This window comes from Schistocerca gregaria, chromosome 6 (assembly GCF_023897955.1).
Source record: "Schistocerca gregaria isolate iqSchGreg1 chromosome 6, iqSchGreg1.2, whole genome shotgun sequence".
In the NCBI taxonomy this organism is placed as follows: domain Eukaryota; kingdom Metazoa; phylum Arthropoda; class Insecta; order Orthoptera; family Acrididae; genus Schistocerca; species Schistocerca gregaria.
In genome coordinates this window covers 299045228-299066416 of record NC_064925.1, presented here as the reverse complement: position 1 = coordinate 299066416, position 21189 = coordinate 299045228, and the positions used below count along the sequence as shown (strand labels likewise).

At 40.0% G+C, this 21189-nt stretch overlaps 1 protein-coding gene across 1 annotated transcript in view; it reads left to right on the top strand.

Annotated features, from left to right (window-relative positions):
* The window catches only part of LOC126279036 (transport and Golgi organization protein 1), a 195293-nt gene that overhangs the window by 149482 nt on the left and 24622 nt on the right, over window positions 1–21189 (top strand). The window contains exon 12 of the mRNA XM_049979435.1: window positions 6679–6780. Within this exon, the coding sequence (XP_049835392.1) occupies window positions 6679–6780 (102 nt within the window). The remainder of the gene's footprint in view (window positions 1–6678; window positions 6781–21189) is intronic.

Below are 21189 nucleotides of genomic sequence, written 5' to 3'. Positions count from 1 at the left end.
GCAGTGATGGAAATAAAAGAAAGGTTCAGGAGTGGAATTAAAATACAAGGTAAAAGGATATCAATGATACCATTCGCTGATGACATTGCTATCCTGAGTGAAAGTGAAGAAGAATTAAATGATCTGCTGAACGGAATGAACAGTCTAATGAGTACACAGTATGGTTTGAGAGTAAATCAGAGAAAGACAAAGGTAATGAGAAGTAGTAGAAATGAGAACAGCGAGAAACTTAACATCAGGATTGATGGTCACGAAGTCTATGAAGTTAAGGAATTCTGCTACCTAGGCAGTAAAATAACCAATGACGGACGGAGCAAGGAAGACATCAAAAGCAGACTCGCTATGGCAAAAAAGGCATTTCTGACCAAGAGAAGTCTACTAATATCAAATACCGGCCTTAATTTGTGGAAGAAATTTCTGAGGATGAACGTCTGGAGTACAGCATTGTATGGTAGTGAAACATGGACTGTGGAAAAACCGGAACAGAAGAGAATCGAAGCATTTGAGATATGGAGCTATAAACGAATGTTGAAAATTAGGTGGACTGATAAGGTAAGGAATGAGGAGGTTCTAGGCAGAATCGGAGAGGAAAGGAATATGTGGAAAACACAGATAAGGAGAAGGGACAGGATGATAGGACATCTGCTAAGACATGAGGGAATGACTTCCATGGTACTAGAGGGAACTGTAGAGGGCAAAAACTGTAGAGGAAAACAGAGATTGGAATATGTCAAGCAAATAATTGAGGTCGTAGGTTGCAAGTGCTACTCTGAGATGAAGAGGTTAGCACAGGAAAGGAATTCGTGGCGGGCCTCATGAAACCAGTCAGTAGACTGATGACAAAAAAAAAAAAAAGTTCTAGGGGACTGAGGACCTCAGATGTCAAGTTCCATAGTGCTCAGAGCCATTTGAACCATTTTTTGAAATGCGTCAATGCATTGCCCAGACATTTATCTTGGCCATTTGCCCCAACTTATAAATGCGTAGTTGGTGCTGGGTGGGTGGGTAGGGTAGGTACTGCACCTTGGTCTGCTGTATGGATATGATCCCTGTGGAAAGGGGTTGGAAGTGAAAGTGGCATAGGGATGGTCTAGGCTGTTTTATAGGTTGAGTGAGTGATGAAACACCACTTTAAGAAAAATGGGAAGGATTTTGGGTAGGATGTTCATTTCAAAACAAGAAGAGAGGCAATGAAAGCCCTAGCTAAGGATATGGTTCAGTAACTGTTGGGTGAAATGGGCTTCATATCATAAGAATTATATACTTCAAATTATTAGTGAGCTAAACAGAAAACCACATTCTCACTCTATCATAGACAGGAAAAGACAGATCGATGAAACATCCAATAGGAGTTTTTACAAACATAAGAAAATTAATGTTCTTCATCTTTTCTCACCAACTTCACAGGCTTGATTACTGTGGGCATACCTCATTGTAATCTTTGCCCTAAGTTACTTACGTGAAAGGACAGTTAAAAATAGACAGAAGAAAATAAAATGTACCCATATAGTTAAACAAGCTTAAGTTTCAATACAGCTGCATCCCTACTGTATATTGGTACTGTATACTGGCATGGTCCACAATTATTGGATGACAATATACAGTAGTGGTGCCCTTTCTACGTACAATCAAACATATTAAAGTTTATTTTTGATTGTAACTTATATTGTATGTTTGGCCTGACCAAGGTTTAAAACACTGCAGATTCATCATTGACAGTTGGCTATTGAAATGAGGTACTTTATGTGGTTAGTGGGTTTACTGTGGACAGAGATGTGGATGGAGCCATGAGAGAGGTGAAGATCAAATGTTCAGTAAGGTGGCAGAGGCCGCCTGTCACTCTGACTCATTGCAACCATGTTGGAGCCTTTGTCAGCAAGGAGGATGATTAGGTCTGGATCTATTTTCTTCTGCCAAGAGACTAGTGTTCCTAGGAAGAGACCTTGGGGGATCATGGGGAGCTTTTGTGGCAAGGATTCCATGGAAGCTGACTAGGGGGTGGTTAGGTGGGAGGCGGGAAGGCTTATGTTTGGATGGTGGTATAAACTGAGAGAGGCAAAGTTCAGTATTAGGATTTTGTAGGCTGTTTTTGGAGGGATTGGTGACAAAAAGTGTTTCCACTGTAGGAATCATTAGAAGGAGAATAGGTCTTTGACAAGCCCAACATGGTTAAATTTGGGGGCAGGGCTGAAGGTTACACCTTTGGATAGGACTGAAAGTTCTGTGATACTGAGGTTTTGGTGGAGAGGTTAACAACAGTGTTTTTGGTTTGCTTATGCTCTTGGTTTTGTGGGGTGTTGGGAGTGAGTTTTGGAGGATGCAGCAAAATTGAAAAGATCCGTTTGGCAGGATGTGTGTGCTATGATGGTTTGATGAGGGGTTCGCTGTGAGAAGGATGCATGTTGAAGGGTAATGCTGCCTCAAGGTGGGAGTAGGATGGCAACAGGTTGGACATTTCATACCACCTCCAGCTGCGACCCCCTGCCACCTAATCACCCCCTAATCAAGCTCCAGGAATTCCTTACCGCAAACTTGGCCTCATCATCCTCCCCCAGGTCTTTTGCTAAACACTAATCTTTTGATAGAAGAAAAGATAGCAATACATAACCTGAAAATAGATCCAGACATAATCATCCTCCATGTGTATAAAGACTGCACCACTGTTGTGTTGAGACAGAGTGACTACCTGTTGTAAGGCACCTGCCAACTGCCTGACTCCTCCACCTACAACCTCTGCAAGAGTGATCCCATGCCATAAGTCCAATATAATCTCCAATCGCTACTGAAGTCCGTAGCCCCTTGCATCCACACCTCTGTCCACATTAAACCCACTAACCTCCAACAGTACCTGCATTTTAATGGTTGCCATCCCTTACACACTCACAAATCTGCAGTGATGAGAACTATTTTGCCCAGTATGCTGAAGGCCTCACAAATGCATACATAGAGAGGCAGTATCCCCAAAACCTAGACTACAAACAAATTTCCCATGCCATATCCTCCCACCACCCCCAAGAATTATCAGTCACAAAGGAATGGCCCCTTCATCTCCCAGTATCACTCTGGACTGGAACAACTGAACCATATCCTTTGCCAGGGCTTTCACTATCTCCCTTCCTTTCCTGAAATGAGGGACATCATACACAAGATCCTTCCCACCCTTTTTAAGGTGGTGGGTGTCCTGTTGTCCACCGAACCTACAAATCTTAGTCTATCCTTATGCCACTCCCATTCCCACTCCCAACCCCTGTCAACAGGGATCATATCCATGTGACAGACCAAGGTGCCTACCCTATCCACCCACGTAGCAACTCCTATTCCAATACTGTCACCGGCTAGTCCTACCCCATCAGAGATCAGGTCACCTGTGAAAGCAGCCCTGCCATCTACCAGCTGTGCTGCAAATACTGTGGCCTTTTACATTCATATCGCTACCAACCAGCTGCCCACAAAGATGAATGGCCTCCACAGAACAGTTGTCAAGAACAAAGTTGACCATCCTGTGCTACAACATTGAGCTGAGCACAGCATGGTCAATTTCAATGGTTGCTGCACAACCCAAGCCATCTGGATCCTTCCCTCGACCATCAGCTTTTCTGAACTACACAAATGGGGTTTATTCTTACAACTGATCCTGCATTCCTGCAATTGTCCTGGCCTCAATCTCAGATAACCCTCTGTCCCCACACTCTCCATCCAACAGTTTCCCCTTCCTGCGTCCTATCACCCCCTCCCAATTCCTGTACCTACATTGCCTCCAAATTCCTCTTTCTGTCCTGTTTTTACATTAGATTCACACATTTTTATGTCCATCAGTTTTGTAGCAAATAAAATAAATTAAAGTACGGAACGCTGTTGGTGTATGATGTCCAGTAAGGAGACAGAACAGTTTCCACATGTTGTTGTAGAAGCTTACTGAGTAGTGTAGAATTGCTCACAAATGACACTACACATCTTTGTGTAATAGAAGAGTCACTTAGACCTGTAGCTGTTTGGAAATGAAGTTTTTCAGAATGGTATTCTTATATAAAACATTATCCGTTTTCTTGCTGTGTCAGATCTGAATAAAACCTCAAGATTTCAACAGTTGCAACTATACCTTTTACAGGATCAACTGACATCATGGCTGCTGTTGTGGTGCCTTTTGCAGCCCATAGACGGCTTCTGATTGGTTGGTGTGTGTCATGCTGCCATAGATTGTGTCAACACCTGCACTGGTGGCGACGGCATCAGTCTCGTAGGAGCATAAACAATGCAGTGAATTTCTTTGTATCTTCTCAGAGCTGAGAGGTAGCTTCTGTACTCCAGTCTGCAATGTCACATCCAGCAAAATCAATAGGATCCTGGGAAGTTGAGGCATAAGACGTCTTTCCTGACCACCTTAAAAGATAAGGTGCTGGACCCAGTTAAGGACAGTTCACTACCTAAGGGTCCCTGAGGTTTATAAGATTCCTTGTGATGGCAGAAACAACTGCATTGGATAGACTATCTGTACCATTTCCAACCACTGTGCAAAACACCAGTGGTACATTAAAATCAAGAACAGCCTCACAAATAAACATGAATTAAAGTCTAATGAAACTAGGATCTTGCCCTTGCTTCCACATACTGGGATTCTGTTGTGAGAGACTGTAGAAATTGGAATGTACACAAATAACTTCAACCAGGACAGTGGATGTAATCTTGGAGTTGAATGCAAGCTCTCAATACTGAGAAGATATAAATAAATAATTTGCTAAGTTATTTACACTTGTATGAGAGCTGTGGTGCCACCAATGTAGATGTTGACATAATCTATGTCATCATGAAATAATGACAAAGCAAACCAACCCATCACAAATGGTCTACGTTCGATAAAAGACTACCATAACAGCAGCCATGGGTCGGTTGCTCCTGACAAAGATGATGGTGGTGACTATTGATAGCTTGAGGTTTTACCCAGGGTTGACACAGCAATAAAATTGGAAATGATCTGCAGCTGTTTCTTAGGCATTGGAATGGTCCGTTCATTTGGCAGTCTGCAGTTTTCATCTGGAGCATTTCTGAAAATAGTGTACACTGGTACTGGGGTTGCACAAAAATATGGAAACACTGTGAGAGATGCATTCTTGAACATAAATGCAGATGCTAGCCAAGCGTGCAGGTTGTGCTGTTTTATTTGATCATGAACGGTACTTGTGCAGTGTCCTCAATGCATTGGAAGTGTCGGTCATGATCAGAACAGTGAGATCTATGCGTTGAGTGACCACGACAGTCAGTCATTGAAGAGGATTGTGACAAAAATTAGGGGAAAATAGCTACAAAAGTCACTACAGAACTGAATATCTTACTCGCAAAATCTGTCAGCGCCAAAACAGCACAAAGGGAACCCCATAAATAGGAAATTCTAGGGCAAGCGAGAAATCTTGAACCACTCACCAGTGATGCAAATGCTTGTAACAGAAAAATATTGTGCTGGAGCCATAAAACCTGGATTATGGAACAATGGAAAAAAGTTATTTCATTACATGAGTCTTGTTTCACACTGTTTGCAACTTCTGGGCAAATATACATCCCAAGAGTGAAACATGGTGGAGGTTCCGTGGAGATATGGCCAGCCATACATGGTATACCATGGGCCTCATTGTTACTCTGCAAAATCACACCATTGACGAAGATATGTGACCATTTTTGCCTATCAGGTCCATCCCATGATAAAATGTTTGCTCCCCAGTAGTGATGCTGTGGCCTAAGACGACAGGGCCCCTGTTCACAGAACTCACATTGTCCAGGACTGGTTTTGTAAGCATGACGACGAATTGATGCATCTCCCGTAGTCACCACAGCAGATCTCAGTATTATTGAGCTGTTGTGGTCTACTTTGGAGAGAAGGTGTACGATCACTACTCATCTCCATCATCGTTACTTGAACTTGCCACTATTTTACAGGAACAATCTTAAGAGACTGTCTTAAGAACCATACAGGTCTGTATTTATTCATTCTGTGATGACTGGAAGCTGATTTGAATGCCTACAGTTTCCCTACACCGTATTAGAGGTGATAATGTGCTGTGTTTTTAGTGTTTCCATATTTTTGTCCACCCACTGTATGTGCCCACTGTGTTGTCACAATTTCCAAATTGTCACAAATAGCTTACCTTATTAACTCCAACAATGCATTCTCTTCTGAAGTGCAGTTCATACTTGCTTAAAGATTTGTCAAAAGATTTTTGAAGTGTTGTCTGTTATTACTCAACCTACACTGCACACTGATGTAGCCAATTGTGTTTCCTGGCAACTTTTACAACTATGCAGGAGAAAGGAAAGAAATCACCACCTGTACATCATCAGTGATGTAACAACATGAAGTGATATTTTGTAACAGTAGATATTACTCTTTCTGAATTAGTTTCATCTATGCAGTTTATTACTGAGTGCATGTATTTGTGCTTAGTAATTCTGTCATGTTATAGTAACCGGCAGGCAGTTACTTGATCAGATATTCAAAAAAAAAAAACTGTATTACAGATAAATGCAAAATCAGTAACATCAGCTTCTCTGCTTCATCATAACTGTAAATTATAGAAGACTACTTACTGTCATGTTTAATATTTGTATTTGATTGCCATTATTTTATAGATTTTCTGTATAGCATATTTCTTGATGAAAAATATAGAACTTACAATTGTGTTGTTACAGGGAACTGGGCTTGCAGGAAGCCATGTACATCCAGAAGGAAGGTGATGCTACCTCAACATATGAGCGAATAAAATCTTTGCAAGAGGAAATTGAAAATTACAAGTATGTATACATTATTATTACTATTATTGTTGTTATTGCATAAAATTGTGTATGCAGCTCTGAGAAAAAAATTAAATAACGTGTCAATTACTTTTCAAAGTAAACATTATTAAAAAAGAGTAATTTTTGTTAAAGTTGTTGTGTAAAAGATAATATAAAACTCTTGAGATCTGCAGATTTGGGTGTTTGGTGCCTGCTAAATCTAAAATTAATATTAACTAGGCTATTTTCTTTAAATGATCACCGTAATTACGTATTGGGAAAATGGCAGCGTGATTAGAATGCTAGTCAAATATAGACAGAAAAAAATCTGCTTACCAAGCAGCAAGATCCAGTCATAGAAAATATTAAAAAATCTAGTTTTTAAACCAAATTTTCATTCACACAGCAAAAGGGAGAAAATGTTAGGAGGAATCCAAAGTAATTGGAATTAAGGAAAGCACTCAGAAATCGTAGGTGATGAGAGAGACAGCAGGGCAGTGCAAAGGAACAATCAGTAATGAAATGTTAGACAGTGAAAGTATCATAGAGATGCTCATGCAACTTCAGTGGCAGACACTCCAAGAGATAAATTGTACATCACAGTGTGGCTTACTGTTTGAACTCAGTCAGGAGCCAATTAATATGTTGCTGCCCCCTACGCACATCTTGTGAGGAGACTGTGAAAGTAAAATTAGATTGCAGGTCATACAAAAACTTATCAACAGTTGTTCTTCTCGATTACGATTGGGACTGGGGAGGGAGGAAATGACAGTAATAGACTAAGAAGTCTCAGCCACATAAAGTAAAGTTGTCTGCAGATAATAGATGTAGACACTTAAATAAAAATGTATTTGAAGACCTTAGGGCCTAGAAATTATGTAATGAGCACTTAATGTCTGAGGGGTAAAGTAGTTGCCACCTGAGGGATAGAGTATGCTGATAATCAAATTGTTGAGTGACATGAAACAAATATCGTCATGGGGGCACACTGTAAATAAATACTTTTATTGAAAAAATAGCCAGTAATAGAGATACCAAAAAGAAAGCAGAAAGCCATTGCCGGTTTAAGCTATTGCTGAATGGGCGATATAAACCAAGCACATGATGTGCAACAGAGTCTCACATTTACTGCACCCAGAGTAGTAGCACATCAGCGCATTCCAACAGCCAGAGCAGTGTGCTGCTATTATTATCTTTTCACCCAAGACACTGTGGCCACTGTCTCATTCCAGACCAAACTGGAATCTTCAAACAATGGAAGCTCCAAGTTGTAATATCAACAGTATTAGGGAAAGGATAGATTCCTACTTACCGTAAAGATGCCATGTTGGGTTGCAGACAGACCAGACAAAAAGACTGTTACACATTGTGCTTTTTGGTCAAAGCCTTCTTCGGAAAAGAAACTGCACACACATTCACATAAGTAAGCACATGTAATGTGCACATGACCACCAACTCTAGCAGCTAGGGCCGGAATGCAACTGTCATGTTGAGCCACAATCTGGAGTGGGGCCTGGAAAATGGAGGGATAGCAGGATATAGGTGGGAGGAGAGAGAGGAACACTGTCTAGTAGAGCATGCAGGGCTAAATGGAGGCAATAGAAAACCACCAGGTGCAGCTTCGGGATGTTGTGGAGTGGGGTTAATGGGGAGCAGAGACGAAGAGGAACAGAGAAAAGGGAAGATGAATGGGTGCATTGGCAGGGAGTGGCACATAGATAAGGTGACGGGATGTGAATAGGGAGGAGGTGATAGGTTAGAGGGGGCAGAAATTTTTTGGTGAAGAGAGTGGGGCAGAAGGTTACTGTAGGTTGAGGCTGGTATAATGTAGAGAGCGGAGAACGTGTTGTAAGTATAAGTCCCATCAGTGCAGTTCAGAAAAGCTGGTGATGGAGGGCAGGACCCTAGATTGCCTGGATTGTGAAGCAGCCATTGAAATCAAGCATGTTATGTTCAGCTGCATGTTGTGCCACAGGGTGACACCCTTCCCTTCACCATCAGCTTTCCTGAACTGTGCTGATCAGAGTTAACCTTACAACACATTCTCTGCTCCCAAAATTATACCTGCCTCAACCTAAAGTAACCTACTATTCCCTTACTCTCCAGCCAACAGTTTCCGCCCACTCTGTCCTACCACCATTAAAGTAGAAGAATAAGGAAATAATTACTTTTGCCAGGAGTGAATGCACTACTTATAACCTCTTGAGCTTAAACAGGACCAGTCCTTTGACAAGTTGCAGAATTTCTCTGAGATTGAAAACACTGCAAAATTTTTCAGTGACTGTGAATTTGTATGACACCACATAATTAATTAACTGCATACAAATTGTATACTCTTTGCACATAGATTAGTCTGAAAGAATTAGACTGTCTTCTGCACCAACCAGTCTTGTTTGTGTTGATGACATGACTGAAAATGTGTTGAAGAATCCTGTGAAAAATTGTGAAATATCTGCTGCCATTTGAGTTTTCTTGGAGGAGCTAACCAACATTTTGGATGTAGCAGCATTTCCTGTTTGATGATCGCATTCATCTAATGTATGAGCATTGTGGAATATCTTCTCAAGGAATCAAGACAGCCATGATGAATGCACATATAATTGTCTGGTGGTGTCATTGTCACTGCAGCTTGTTCCAGAGGTGCCTGATGATGTAAACACAGGTCTGTTCTCATGGCTACTAAAAAATTTGCAGTAGGTAGGAAGAAAAGAAATGTTCTCACAAAATGTAGGTTAACTAAGCTGTTCTGTAATCTGAACTTACTAGAAAAGGTGGATTAATGTAACCATTTTCATATCACCTATGGCTGAACCACTAGTCTGGCATTTGGGGCAAGCAAGGTTCAAATACTCATCATGCCATCCATTCTATTTTCCATGGTTTCCATAAATTAGAAAAGTGCACAGCTTATTTTACTCTGCATGTCCTCCATCTGTAATTACTCTATTGTTGATGTTATGCTAAATGCTAATCTCCCTCCATTCCCACTGAGAAGAAATGACATTTGCTGTCTGACAGTTGCCATTGTTTCCAAGTGCTCTAATGCCACTCTTACACCCTCAGAATTTGAGGTTAAATAAATCTAAACAGTCAGAGATTTCTTGCTAAAATGCACGCCCAGGCTCACAATTGCCTCCACGTCCCACATTTCCACACCCACAGTTAGATTTTCAACGACGTTTTTTTGTGCCACCTCTTTTCACCTGAGAACTCTTAATTCTGGTAAAGATTTTAACCATGTAGTTCTTGTACACAGTACCATCTTTCATTGAAAAGCATCATTGAGCTTTTCTAATGGCATTGAGCTGTTTTGAAGTAATACAAAATATGAAACTTCCTGACAGATTAAAACTGTGTGCTGGACTGAGACTCGACCGTGGGACCTTTGTCTTTCGTGGGCAAGTGCTCTACAAGCTGAGCTACCCAAGCACAACTCATGACCCGTCCTCGGAGCTTTACTTCTGCCAGTACCTCATCTCCTACCATCCAAACTTCACAGAAGCTCTCCTGTGAAACTTGCACAACTAGCACTCCTGGGAGACAGGATATTGTGGAGACACGGCTTTGCCACAGCGTGGGGGATGTTTCCAGAACGAAATTTTCACTCTGCAGTGGAGTGTGCACTTATATGAAACTTACTGGCAGATTACAACTGTGTGCCTGATCGAGACTCGAACTCAGGACCTTTGTCTTTCGCGGGCAAGTGCTCTACCAGCTCAACTATCCAAGCACGACCCGTGGAGTCCAGTACTACACTTGCCCACAAAAGGCAAAGTTCCCTAGTTCAAGTCTCGGTCTGGCACACAGTTTTAATCTGCCAGGAAGTTTCGTATCAGCACACGCTCTGCTGCAGAGTGAAAATTTCATTCTGTAATACAAAATATTTCATGCCAAGTAGTTCGTCCAGCTCATGTCATAAACGAGCATTCACAGCTCATCATTTTGTATCAAGATAACGAGTATTAAGTTACTAGTGAGCATATGATTATGAAGATTAGTAGCGTGCCTGTATTGGTAATAGTCAATCAGTGCCATGTCACAGACAGTGCCCTATTGCACTATATCCATGGCTTTGATGTTTCAATCACAAAGCATGCTATTCTTTCTCCTGGCACCATGACATTGGAGCTTCACGATTGGGAACTTGATTCTTAAGATATTCTTAAGTCTCCAGCATCCTTTCAGCATCACTTTACCCTGATCAGCCCATATAATCTTTTATATACTGTCAAACAGGGTGATTTTGGACACTGGGGTAAATTCGGACAGTATGGCTTATTTGCTCTTTGCTACTGCATAGAAATAAAGAGTTACTTATCTTAACATCCGTGCACCAGTTATTTTAAGTGCAAGAGTGCATTTATTGCTTTCCACAACTTTTATTTTGTGTCAATTGTTTCTCTAGGTGAATAACTGACAAACAGTCTCAGTGTTAAAAATCCATGCATTATCGTTACGTGGAAACTTTCTGTTGTTGCGCCGAGCGGGATGTTATTGTAACCGAAATTGTCGACACACTCAGATGCTAACAGCATTGAGACAATTTCTTTACAAGTTTGTCGAGTTTCTTGTGCAAGGTTATAAAATAACGATGGTTTCTGTAAAACTGTGTGGGGTGATTTCGGACGACGCCAAGAACGTATAAGAGCAAGAGAGGTGCTACAGTACGGTGTAATCGTGACCTGGAACTTTTAGATAAATCCGTTCATGGTATTCAGAGTGGTAAATTATCATACAGAAAAGCATGTGATTTGTATGGTATACCTAAATCAAACCTTCAAAATAAAGTGCAGGAAGCACATTCAAAAAAATGGGAGGACAGCCAGTGCTAAATGAAGAAGAAGAAGAAGAAGAAGAAGAAGAAGAAATGTTGAAGCGAGGTATCTTGAGGGGTGCACATTGGAGATATCCCTTCACTAAATTGGATATTAGATATTTAGATAAAGGCTGCCTTTATAAATCTAGCAGAAAAGAGAAAAAAATTCATAATATCTTGCCAGAAGAAGAATCGGTGCATTTATTCCTCAAACGACAGTCAGAAGATCTTTCTGTACGCTTAAGTGAAAATACTAAATGAGCTCATGCAGAAGTCAACAAAGAGACTGTTTATTTAAATTCTTGCAAAATAAAAACTTATCTGTAATATATAAAATTCATTATATCATTCCATATCACTTATTCGTAACAAAGGGCTCCCTTAAAATGTGTAAAATGCCACCAAAATCAAATAAAAAAATGTAGAATTTTTAAAAAATGCAGTAACTGTCCGAATTCACGCTCTATATACTGTAACTTTGGACAGAGATTTAATAAACACGTGTCCGAAATCACCCCAATCCATGGGGTGACTTTGGACACTTTATTTAACTGCCTCAGATAAATATACCTACAAATACACTTTCTGGTTCTGGGATATTTTATTCGTTACACATATACCCTACCACTTCCATAACAATCAATTTAATCTAACAATATATACGAAAGTTACAATCAAAATAACGACCAAACTGTCTGAAATCACCCTATTTGACCGTACTATTTAGTTCTTTATCAGCCTTATCATAATTTTCACTGTCATCATTGTCCATTTATTTATTTCCAGTTTTGGCCGTTCCATATATATTTCTTTTCTGTCCTTGATTGTTTCTTTTTACGATCTGCTACCATTTCTCCTCCTTCCAGTTTCTCTGTTGTTGTCTCCTTCATCTTATCTGAGCTCTCATTTACCTTGAAATCTTCAGTTATCTGTCACTTGTGTGCTGCCCTCTGTGCTACTTGTAACTCAACCAGTTTTCAAATCTTACATTTCACCAACAAGTGATTGTGTGTTTTCATTTCACACCTTTGTCCAGTTCTTCTGTCTCCATATCTGCATTTTTGAATAACATTCATGATTAATTTCCAATCTTTCATTTTTCCTCAAATGCTTTCTTTTTCCTCACCAAAGGAATACATCTCTTTTCAGAAAATCTTTTTTTCTGTTTATATTGAGTATGATTCTCTCTGCTGCCAGTTAGCATGTATTATTTTTTTATCTATATATGAACCATGGACCTTGCAGCTGGTGGAGTGGCTTGCATGCCTCAGCGATACAGATGGTCGTACAGTAAGGTGCAACCACAACGGAGGGGTACCGGTTGAGAGGCCAGACAAACATGTGGTTCCTGAAGAGGGGCAGCAGCGTTTTTAGTAGTTGCAGGGGCAAACGTCTGGATGATTGATTGATCTGGCCTTGTAACACAAACCAAAACGGCCTTGCTGTGCTGTAACTGCAAACGGCTGAAAGCAAGGGGAGACTACAGCCGTAATTTTTCCCGAGGGCATGCAGCTTTACTGTATGGTTAAATGATGATGGCGTCCTCTTGGGTAAAATATTCCGGAGGTAAAATAGTCCCCATTCGGATCTCCGGGCAGGGACTACTCAAGAGAACATCGTTATCAGGAGAAAGAAAACTGGCTTTCTACGGATCGGAATGTGGAATGTCAGATCCCTTAATCAGGCAGGTAGGTTAGAAAATTTAAAAAGGGAAATGGATAGGTTAAAGTTAGTTATAGTGAGAATTGGTGAAGTTCGGTGGCAGGAGGAATAAGACTTTTGGTCAGGTGAATACAGGGTCATAAATACAAAATCAAATAGGGGTAATGCAGGAGTAGGTTTAATAATGAATAAAAAATAGGAGTACGGGTAAGCTATTACAAACAGCATAGTGAACGCATCATTGTGGCCAAGGTAGACAAGAAGCCCATGCCTACTACAATAGTACAAGTTTATATGCCAACTAGCTCTGCAGATGATGAAGAAGAAATTGATGAAATGTATGATGAGATAAAAGAAATTATTCAGGTAGTGAAGGGAGACGAAAATATAATAGTCATGGGTGACTGGAATTCGGTAGTAGGAAAAGGGAGAGAAGGAAACATAGGAGGTGAATATGGATTGGGGGTAAGAAATGAAAGAGGAAGCCGCCTGGTAGAATTTTGCACGGAGCATAACTTAACCATAGCTAACACTTCGTTCAAGAATCATAAAAGAAGGTTCTATGCATGGAAGAATCCTGGAGGTACTAGAAGGTATCAGATAGATTATATAATGGTAAGACACAGATTTAGGAACAAGGTTTTAAATTGTAAGACATTTCCAGGGGCAGATGTGGACTCAGACCACAATCTATTGGTCATGAACAATAGATTAAAACTGAAGAAACTTCAAAAAGGTGGGAATCTAAAGAGATTGGACCTGATAAAGTGACTAAACCAGAGGTTGTACAGAGTTTCAGGGAGAACATAAGGGAAAAATTGACAAGAATGGGGGAAAGACATACAGTAGAAGAAGAATGGGTAGCTCTGGGGGATGAAGCAGTTGAAGGTAGCAGACGATCAAGTAGGTAAAAAGATGAGGGCTAGTAGAAATCCTTGGGTAACAGAAGAAATATTGAATTTAATTGATGAAAGGAGAAAATATAAAACACAGTAAATGAAACAGGCAAAAGGGAATACAAACGTTTCAAAAATGAGATCGACAGAAAGTCAATGGCTAAGCAGGGATGGCTACAGGACAAATGTAAGGATGTAGAGGCTTATCTCACTATGGGTAAGATAGGTACTGTCTACAGGAAAATTAGAGAGACCTTTGGAGAAAAGAGAGCCACTTGTATGAATATCAAGAGCTCAGGTGGAATCCCAGTTCTAACCAAAGAAGAGAAGGCAGAAAAATGGATAGAGTATATAGAGGGTCTATATACAAGGGCGGTGTATTTGAGGACAATATTATAGAAATGGAAGAGAAGGTAGATAAAGATGAAATGGGAGATACAATACTGCGTGAAGAGTTTGACAGAGCACTGAAAGTCCTGCGTAAAACAAGGCCACGGGAGTAGACAACATTTCATTGGAACTACTGACGGCCTTGGGAGAGCCAGTCCTGACAAAACTCTACCATCTGGTGAGCAAGATGTATGAGGCAGGTGAAATACCCTCAGACTTCAAGAAGAATATAATAATTCCAATCCCAAAGAAAGCAGGTGTTGACAGATGTGAAAATTACCGAACTATCAGTTTAATAAGTCTCTGCTGCCAAATACTAACGCGAATTCTTTACAGTCGAATGGAATCACTGGTAGAAGCCGAACTCGAGGAAGATCAGTTTGGATTCCATAGAAATGTTGCAACACGTGAGGCAATACAGACTCTATGACTTATCTTAGAAAATAGATTAAGGAAAGGCAAACCTGTGTTTCTAGCATTTGTAGACTTAGAGAAAGCTTTTGACAATGTTGACTGGAATACTCTCTTTCAAATTCTGAAGGTGGCAGGGCTAAAATACAGGGAGCGAAAGGCTATTTACAATTTGTACAGAAACCAGATGGCAGTTATAAGAGGCGAGGGGCATGAAAGAGAAGCAGCGGTTGGGAAGGGAGTGGGACAGGGTTGTAGCATCTCCCCGATGTTATTCAATCTGTATATTGAGCAAGCAGTAAAGTAAACAAAATAAAAATTTGGAGTAGGTATTAAAATCCGTGGAGAAGAAATAAAAACTTTGAGGTTCGCCGATGACATTGTAATTCTGTCAGAGACAGCAAATGACCTGGAAGAGCAGTTGAACGGAATGGACAGTGTCTTGAAAGGAGGATATAAAATGAACATCAACACAAGCAAAACAATGATAATGAAATGTAGGCGAATTAAGTCGGATGATGCTGAGGGAATTAGATTAGGAAATGAGACAGTAAAAGTAGTAAAGGAGTTTCGCTATTTGGGGAGCAAGATAACTGATGATGGTCGAAGTAGAGAAGATATAAAATGTAGACTGGCAATGGCAAGGAAAGCGTTTCTGAGGGAGAGAAATTTGTTAACATCGAGTATACGAGGGCTGCTATATATATTTCTGGCCTAATAATGAAAATACGAATATTTATCAACGAAAATGGTTTATTGTTTTTCAAAATATTCTCCATCAAGATTTATACACTTTTGCATGCGCTCAAACCAATTTTCGAAGCACTTTTTCCACTCCGATTGAGACACCTCCAAAACATGGTTTTTGAATGCTGCAACAGCATCTTCTGGCGACGAAAATCGTTGACCACGCAATTTTTTTCTTGATGTGTGGGAATAAAAAGAAGTCATTGGGTGCCAAGTCAGGGTGTACGGTGGATGACCCATCACTTCGACGTTTTGGCCGGTCAAAAAGGCGCTGGTTTGAGTCGATGTGTGACAGCTCGCATTGTCATGGTGCACAATGATTTGTCTTCTCTTGTTCATTTTTCGAATTTCTCCGAAGACTTCAGGCAAACAAATGGTGGTGTACCACTCAGAATTGACCGTCCTACGTTGCTCAAGCGGAACAGTCGCCACATGACCAGTTTTGCCGAAGAAACAGGCGACCATTTGCTTCGAAGTGCTTCTTCCACGAACAACTTTTGTTGGATTTGGCTCGTCTTGGAAGACCCACACGGTCGATTGCTGTTTTGTTTCGGGCTCATACGCATAGATCCATGATTCGTCACCTGTGACGATCTTATAAACGTCTTTTGAAGCACCGCGATTGTATTTTTTCAGCATTTCTTTACACCAATCCACACGAGCTTTCTTTTGAGCAATTGTCAAATTGTGCGGGATCCAACGAGAACAAACCTTTTTTACGGCCAGATGTTCATGCAATATCGAATGTATGCTGGTGGGAGAAATGCCTAGGCATGCCTCTATCTCACGGTATGTCACATGACGGTCTTGCATTATCAGTTCACGTATGGCATCGATGTTTTCTGGCACAACGGCTGTTTTTGGACGACCTTCACAGAATTCGTCTTTGAACGAGCGTCGGCCACGATTGAATTCGTTGTACCAGTTTTTCACAGTGCTATAGAATGGTGCTTCGTCGCCATACAAAGATTTAAGTTCATCGATGCACTCTTGTCGTGATAATCCACGTCGAAAGTTGTGAAAAATGATCGCACGAAAATGTTCACGAGTTAATTCCATTTTTGTGCCAAATTGATTTCTTCAAGTCCCTGTAAAAGAAAAAAAAATTGTCGTAAGTCAAAAAGTTCTGAGTACATTTATGCTAAAAAATGTCAAACTTTCCAATGGAAATGTCAGATTGCACCTGGCAACACTTAGTGTTGCCTAGGCCAGAAATATATATAGCAGCCCTCGTAGATTTAAGTGTCAGGAAGTTGTTTCTGAAAGTATTTGTATGGAGTGTAGCCATGTATGGAAGTGGAAAATGGACCACAAATAGTTTTGACAAGAAGAGAATAGAAGCTTTCAAAATGTGGTGTTACAGAAGAATGCTGAAGATTAGGTGGGTAGATCACATAACTAATGAGGAGATATTGAACAGAATTAGGGGGAAGAGGAGTTTGTGGCACAACTAGACTAGAAGAAGGGACCGGTTGGTAGGACATGTTCTACGGCATCAAGGGATCACAAATTTATCATTGAAGGGCAACGTGGGGGGTAAAAATCGTCGAGGTAGACCAAGACATGAATACACCAAGCAGATTCAGAAGGATGTAGGTTGCAGTAATTACTGGGAGATGAAGCAGCTTGCACAGGATACAGTAGCATGGAGAGATGCATCAAACCAGTCGCAGGACTGAAGACCACAACAACAACATCTATACATTTTGATTACAATTTAAACATTTTATGCTTAGCTATTTACCATTGGAACGGTAGTTTAGGAAGTAATATTACACATTTTCATTTATCTAGTCAAAGATTAAGTTTTAAAATTTTAAGTGTCAGATGTGTGCTTACAATTTCAGATGATTCCAGCAAATTTTTTACCAATAGTGACTTGTTAAGAAAGATATCAGTTTCAATGTCAGATTACTAGCAGCAGCATAAAAAAATTAGTATTGAAATGTAAAAAATATTTATATTCAGTTTGTCAGTGTCTTGCTGCTGTTGCAAGTGGTGTGGGGCAGTAGTTTCAGAAAATTAAGACAACAGAAAATTCAGCATCAAAGCTGCAAGATCTGCAATGTGCTCAACATCCTGATAAAAAAATGCTCCTTTACATGCTGAACAACACATATTTCATTATTTGTGTGGTTTACACCACCACAACAAGAGGATTGTTGAAACAACTTTTTATGACATAAAGTTTGTGTTTAGTTATTGAGCTCTTCTAATATTCAATAGTCTGTGCAAAATTGTTTCTGAAAGCCTGACAGAGAATAGTTTCTGAGGAAGCAATTTTATTTTTTAAGGATGATCATTTTATTCTGCCAAGCATTCTGTGTATTTATAGAAGCCCCAAGGATGTGAAGAAAACATCATTATTTCAGACAGGTGGTTAGCGAAAAACATACTATTAATGATCTAGTCTGTAATGTGATATATTCCATACAGGCAGCAAGTGTGTAAGTTCCCAAACCTCAGAAAAGAAGATAACAAACATAACAAATATGCATTGACATACCCACTATTCTATTTATTTTTTGTTGAATATGTTCTTAGGGAGGAAATATGGAATGTCACTATTTGAATAACTCTCATGTGTAAAATTAGTTGCAGTGCTTCTTTATTATGTCCGCTGTACTCCTACTAATAATTTTACATTGTTTATGACAATAGTTTTTGTATGTATGATTCAGTGGTGTGGTGTCACCCGTGGAAATGGCAGTTGCTCAAAACTGTGTGCACTCACCAGAGAAGAAGATGGAAAGTGACAAAATAATGCGAGATTGTCTTGGGTACTTTGGAATTTTTATTTCCCTGTAAAGAGAACTTAGACTGCTATCATCCTGTAGACTTACACTGCTTGATCACACAAAGGTAGTGTTATATTACAGCTTTTGCTCCAAATATTGTGATACAAGCTTCATTTGTTTACCTCATACAATGATAGTTTGAAAAGTTCTGAGAATGGAGTAAAAAGGAACGTGTATGTCAATGAAACTGTGTTTCATTTTTCAGTATGGTATCTATGTAAAGTAAGACACTTGGTCCAGTAATGTTCCAGTGCGTTAATCTCATCTTGAAAATTAGATTTCTCCGGGCCTGCAAAATACCCATCAACTTTGTCTGTCAGTTCTTCATTTGAAGAGAATCTCCACCCACCTAGAAAAATATTCAGCTTGGGGAAAAATTGGAAGTCTGATGGATTCAAATCATGTGAACAAGGCAGGTGTGCCAACAAGTCATATCTTCATGTATTTTAGCCATAGCAACAACACTTATGTGTGAGCACACATTATTTGTTGAAAAATGATTTTCTTCTTTGCCAGTCTTGGTGTTTTTTCACATTTCTTTTGCTGTAGTTGGTCCAGGAGGTTAGGATAGTATTGTCCCATAATTGTTTGACCAGTGGAAAGATCATCTATTGGCTAAATCCCTTTTGAATCCCAGAGAACTGATGCCACCAGTTGACCATTTTCCCCTTTGCTTTCCTTGGTGGTGATGGTGGTGGTGAATCAGCAGTTTCCACTGCTTTGAGTGTTGTTTTGTCTTTGGGGTATAGTAATGGAATGAAGTTGTGTCTGTGGTTACATACCAGTGCAAAAGATCTGGTTGGTTGTTCTGAAAATGGATGAAACATTGTTCGGACATTTCCATTCTAACCTGTTTCTGATCCCTCATTAAGAGTCATGGCAGCTATCAAGCAGATAATTTTCTCATATCCAATTCCACTGTCAAAATGTGATAGGCTCGTTCAGATGACATGACTACTGTTTCAGCAGTTTCTCACATTTTCAGCAACCTTGTTACACTAGCACCGACACTTGGTGGTGATTCCACTAATTTTTCAAACTACACTCGTACCTTAGATTGTCCAGTCCTGTATACAGCTCTAATTTGTTCCAAATTCCTCTTCAAGTATGGAAATACGATAAGGATCTTTTTTATCACACAATTAAACAATAAAATCATGACTCCTTAACAGGCTGATTGAATAAAACATGATTTGTAGTTCCTCCAAATTTGGATAAAATCCTAAGCCTCTAACAGTTGGCTCTATTGTGTTCCTTGTGGGAAGCAGCTAACAGTTGGACATGAAACTTTGACTTTATATCCATATTTGACACACACAGTCTACTATCCAAAAGTGCCAACACAAAATAATTTGCAACCATGCTACTGATGTTCCAGTTAACAATGCATCCAATTGAGACAAAAGTATGCTGTTAATTGCAAAAAACGATAAAGTAACTGATCATCTGTCACATAGTGCTGGGTGATGACTGGAGTACATGAGAAATGAAATGGTGGGAGACTGAGAGGTGATGGCCTGGGAATAGTCTTATTTTTACACTATTTTTTCTTCTTTAATGGAATACTCAGCAGATAACAAATGCATAGTTTCACAGCAATATTAGAGTGACAAAATTTTCTCATGCTTCCAGGCTGAATCAAGTGGTTAAGAATTCAGCAACTTTCATCCGAATACCCCTCAGCCTTTGTCAAGTAGCGGCTGTTATGTAGCTGCTGCTGTTGCTGCCGCCCTTACATAGCGGTGCTACTGCCTGTGATGTCACTGATACCCCATCTGGTACCATATAAAGCAATATTTCAGTTGCAACACTATCACACTCATGTCAGTTATTTGATGGCTATGTCTCAAGTGGTTCTTAGCAGCAGACTGCTGTCTTTATTGAAGGTGTTTCCAGAAGTTTCAGATTAAGTACCTTTTTTATAATGCTATCCCAGAAACTGTTTGACTATAGATGTCTCACTGAAATCAATTTGTTGTACATTTTCCAGAGCATGTTTTGCTACTGCTAATTTCTTAGGATACTGTAGATGGAAATACATCTAGTGCTCTGTGTGGTGCTGTGCAGTAGTGCAGTCTGTCCAACATAAATTTTTGATAACACCTCCACTAAAGATGGCAGTTTGCAGCTAAGTAGCACCTGACCATAGGAGATTGAAACAGACATGGTGACCTTGCAACCAAACAATCAGCTTATGGCAAAGACTTCTGGCGTAAGAAGTCATCCTCATTTGCCAGTGGCCTTGTCAAAGAGTATGGAGGAGCAGATAGGTTCAGGGCACTCTCTTGCCCATGGTGTGTGGAAATGCCTCTAAAAGGCCATCTATGGCACGAGGATGCAGAAGACATTAGTAAACATTCATTAAAGACGCATAGCGTGTATCCACAGGACTTGTGGCCTGTAGTTGAAAAATTGTCATCATGATCTCTCCATTGGCAAAAGATTCTGCAGTATTCTGCCAATCTAGGTATAGTGGGTGTCAGTAAAGTTAAACGGAAAGAAGACAAGGATTTCTGGTCAGATGAGTATAGGATAATATCAACAGCAGCAGAAAATGGTATAATGGGAGTAGGGTTCACATCTGTCGGAAGATAAGACAGGTTACTGTGAACAGTTAAGTTGCAGGGTTGTTCTCTTCAGAATTGACAGCACATCAACACCAACAACAATGGTTCAGGTATACATGCCAATGTCGCAAGCAGAGGAT